This window comes from Chrysochloris asiatica, unplaced genomic scaffold (genome assembly GCF_000296735.1).
Source record: "Chrysochloris asiatica unplaced genomic scaffold, ChrAsi1.0 scaffold00167, whole genome shotgun sequence".
NCBI lineage: Eukaryota > Metazoa > Chordata > Mammalia > Afrosoricida > Chrysochloridae > Chrysochloris > Chrysochloris asiatica.
Window position 1 is genome coordinate 5,487,307 of NW_006408685.1, and position 4,133 is coordinate 5,491,439.

General features: G+C 42.2%; 1 protein-coding gene across 1 annotated transcript in view; it reads right to left on the reverse strand.

Moving 5' to 3' along the window:
* Window positions 1-3,275, reverse strand: part of LOC102831410 — a 43,428-nt gene extending 40,153 nt beyond the window's left edge. The window contains exon 1 of the mRNA XM_006871315.1: window positions 2,662-3,275. Within this exon, the coding sequence (XP_006871377.1) occupies window positions 2,662-3,275 (614 nt within the window). The remainder of the gene's footprint in view (window positions 1-2,661) is intronic.
* Between the last annotated feature and the right edge of the window lie 858 nt (window positions 3,276-4,133).

Genomic DNA, 4,133 nt, shown 5'->3' on the forward strand with positions numbered 1-4,133 from the left:
TTCTACAAATTGGCTCCAATGTAAACAATTTCATCAACAGATTATTTCAGTGTAGATACCAAGGTGCCCAATACCCTTATAACTAAATAAAACAAACAAACAAACCCTAGTAGCATTTTATAGATGGTGGAATCTGTATTATATATATATATTTAAAACATGTTTGTACAGAACCAATACCTCTTCTTCTCCATAAAAGACTTGTTAAAAGTGATTAACAAAAAATGCCAATAAATCAATGGAAACTTGTTTCATTTAACTGTGCCTAAGGATAAGACACAAAACATTGGCTGAGAGAGGTAGATTAAAAAGAAAAAGTGAACCAGATTCTCCATTCTTTGTCACTTTTATTCAGTAGTTTTCACCCCTTATTTTCAGTGACAGACATGGCAAGGAAATGATTACAGCCAACTGTTATTAAAACATTTCTTTGGAACATATACCCCTTTTACCACTCCCCCTTATTTATTTATTTATCTATCTATCTATCTATCTATCTATCTATCTATCTATCTATCTATCTATTTATTTAAGGGACGTTGCCTGTCTTAGATGGTCAATGCAAATCCCCAGCCTTACCCGTCATTGAAACTCATTGCAGCAAAAGGCAATGGCTCTGTCTTAGGTTGACTGAGGCTCCACTGATCCTTACCCATCTTTGGCTACACATCCTGCATATGCTGAGGGAGTGTCTTTAGCTGGAGTCCATGAAGACGACTCCACAGTAATTTATTCTGAGCAACCGCCATCCAAAGAAGGCAAGGAAGGAGGAGACAAGCAAAGATGACAAGTATGCCAATAGCGAGAAGGGGACCCCACAATTGAGAGAGGGAAGATATAGTAGGTAACAACTTTTTAAGGTCGCAGAGAACTTGTTTAGCTAGTTCTGCAGGTGTGCTGTCAAGGAGGGGGGGCATAATGCATAGGAATTATTCGTGCATGTAACTCATTCCATTCTCGGCTGATATTCTCAGCGATCCATATTTCGTGCAGGTGGGCCTGCACTATGGGCCAAGGGAAGGCCAAAGCATTATACACAAGTTTAGTTACACAAATGGAGCGGTAATCAGCATGGCACACAAGACGTTGCCAGATCACGACCTGCTCTAAGGTGACAAAGCAGGATCATTATACTGAGGTTCAATTAAGTTCACAGGTAACAGGACAAAAGCCTAATTACAATAATACAATCTGCAATATAACAATGCTTACAATAAATGTTGTAGAGAACCAATACAAGCCAACGTCAAATAAATGGAGTTGTTAGGATATATAATAGTAAAAGGAGTTTCAAGATGATGTTGAATTAAGAATGGCTAGCATAACCATAAAATAGTCAAAACATACGGTGGTTGATGAACAATTTATACAAATAGGAACATCTGTTGAATCCCATTCCCAGTACCTGACAAGCAAAGCAACAAAGAGAGTCTTTGGAGTCGTCTCAGCTTTCTAAAAGTTAACAGTTCTCATAGCATGCTTCGTTAAGCACTTCCATTGTCCTCAGGTGGGGGCAGCCAGTTGTTGTGGAGGAGTTGGTGGCAGACTTGCTAGATTTTGTAGAGACAGACGTTGGAGGGGAGAAATCAAAAGTCCGGCTGTTGGAGCCTGTGGGTGCTGGTGGAGACATGCCTTCAGATGGCTCCTCAGTGAACACTTCCATGCTCCGAGGAGTGGGAAGTGGCCGTATTCTTGCTATAGGGTCGAATTAGTTGGTCTGGAATCTATAGTGTCCTGTGAAAAGACTATCTTTGCCCCTTGGTTAGTAACACATCATGTACTGTCGGAAAAAGCTGCATCAGCAGGTTTAGGGAGAGGAAGAGATTCATTGAAAATCTGCAAAGATCTGAGAGAGGGCCTCCACTCCAGGGCAGGGGTCCAGAACATTACAGAATAAATTCCACGGGGGAAAAGGCTTTTACTGAAACTCTCAGGTTTCTGTTGTTTATAATACTCTGCCTTTTCCCATGTATCTGAATTCACAGCCCTTTCACCTATCTCAAAAGCCAATTGTTTAGCCACACTACTTGCTGCCTTTTCATTAGTCATAGCTGCCTGGAGGCATCAGTTAAAAGGAAATTTTAAATAAAAATTTCATGATTAAGGGAATTCTGAGGTGTGGGGGGATAGTTCTCCCCCTTCTTTATTTTAAGTAAATAAGATTTTAAACATTTAACTTTATTTGTTAAGCTAGTAATCCTTTCTTCCTTACTGATTTTAACCTTTCTAATGAAGGTGAGGTTTGGCCTCCACCTTCCTTTTCCTTGTTCCAGGTTCCATATAGAAATGCTATAAGTTTACTGTATCCTTAGGGGGAAGAAGAGCATCTGGATCGAACTGATTAAACCCAGGGTGGTCCTAGGGAGCTGCCACCATTGTCCTTAATCCAATATTCCCAGAATTTACCACTCCACCCGGAGTGAATACCCCAGGCAGTTCCCCTCCAGAACCTCCCTGCTTAATTCCAGTAAACCTGTCCTTGTTCGTCCTCTGAGGAAGTTTTACTGTCTCAGTTCTAGAGGGAAATTCGGTTTTACATGGATACATAATTTGCTTTTCTATGGTATTATATTCCCCTTCCCCTACTAACATGTCAATGTGGCTCCCCTATTCCGCTGATTGTTGTTAAGGTTTGCTATATGCCGGGCTTCCTCATAATACCCAGATTTCCACAACAAATAATCACCTCCTGCAAGACAGGCACGGGTGATATTCTTCCAATCTAAAGGAGGCAAGGCTTCTTCACAGACTAGTTCTATCAAAGCCTGTGTAAAGGGAGCATTCGGCCCATATTGAACACAAGCCATTTTTAACTCTTTTAAACTTTTAAAGGGTAAAGAGCTGTGGGTGCGAGTCTCCACATCTCTACCGTGCTCATCTTGACCAGCGGGGTTCTCCACAATTGGATACAGTTGAAAACCAGACAACTCATCCCCCTGTCTTGCTCCATCAAGCAACGCCACCTGTATCAGGGAGTATCTTGGGGTAGCTATTTTTACAGTGACAGTGGCAATCACCGGGGTATTAGACTGAATGGTGGCACAGGGGTTCAAGCGTAAGGGAGTCGTTGTTTCTCTTTGAGTTCTAGCCTCTCTTTCTTTGGCTAAGTCAGCAAGGGCAGCGCGCCACTGTTCCTCCTTTTGCTGTATAGTTTCAGTCAATGCTTTCTTCTCTAAAGTTAAATCTTTTAACTGACTTAAAACTATTTTCAGCACAGATCTTAGATCTTCCTCAGGCGTTTCACCAGAAGTTAATGGGTAATTAGACTTGCACATGGGCGCTTCCTATTTTTCCAGCGCCATGTTAGGGTGCAGCCCTTCTTCTTCTGCCTTATCTACTACTGCCTCTCTTACTTCCTTGTCCTTCTGTGTCGGCGCCATTTTAGGGTGTGGCTTCTCCTCTTCTTGTTCCTTCTTTACACTGACTGGAAAAAGAGCACTGACCAGAGAATCTGGCCAGGCTTCATCCCCACTATTATTTTCTGTCTTATCCTCGTGTTTCACATTCCCCAATTCTTTTTCTATGCTCAAAGTCTGTAAAGATTGTAAATTAGGGTATATGGGTATAGATGGAGCTGTTGGTTCCGTGGAACTGCCTACCAGATGATCGCTGCCAAAATCAAAAGTATCTTGGACAACCAGCCACAAACTAAATGTATAGGCAGGCACCTGGGATGGGCCATTCTTAGCATAATATTCTTGCAGTTGATGACCTATCTGATTCCATAACTTAACATCAACCACTCCATCCTCAGGGAACCAAGGACAGACAGTATTTACAAAGTCTATGAATTTACAAAGCCGGCTATTATCTACTTTTGCACCTCTGCTACGTAGCATTTCTCTCAACATCTCTACATACCGTGTTTTTCCCGGTTTGTTACCCATACTTACCTGATCGGATTGCCCTCCCTTCTTTTAATGTCTGCACGTCCTTATTCTTTGGGTCTGTTTTGGAGGGTCCTTCGCGTTATCTCTCGTATTCAGGTCCCACGTTTTGGGCGCCACTTATCGGGGTCCGAGGCCTGCTCAGACCATTGCGCAGGTTTCCTGAAGGAGTGTCGAGGATTAACGAACAGGCAGGGGACACAGCTGATTGCTAGTGACAAAGTTTATTTGCAATCTCAGAGTATA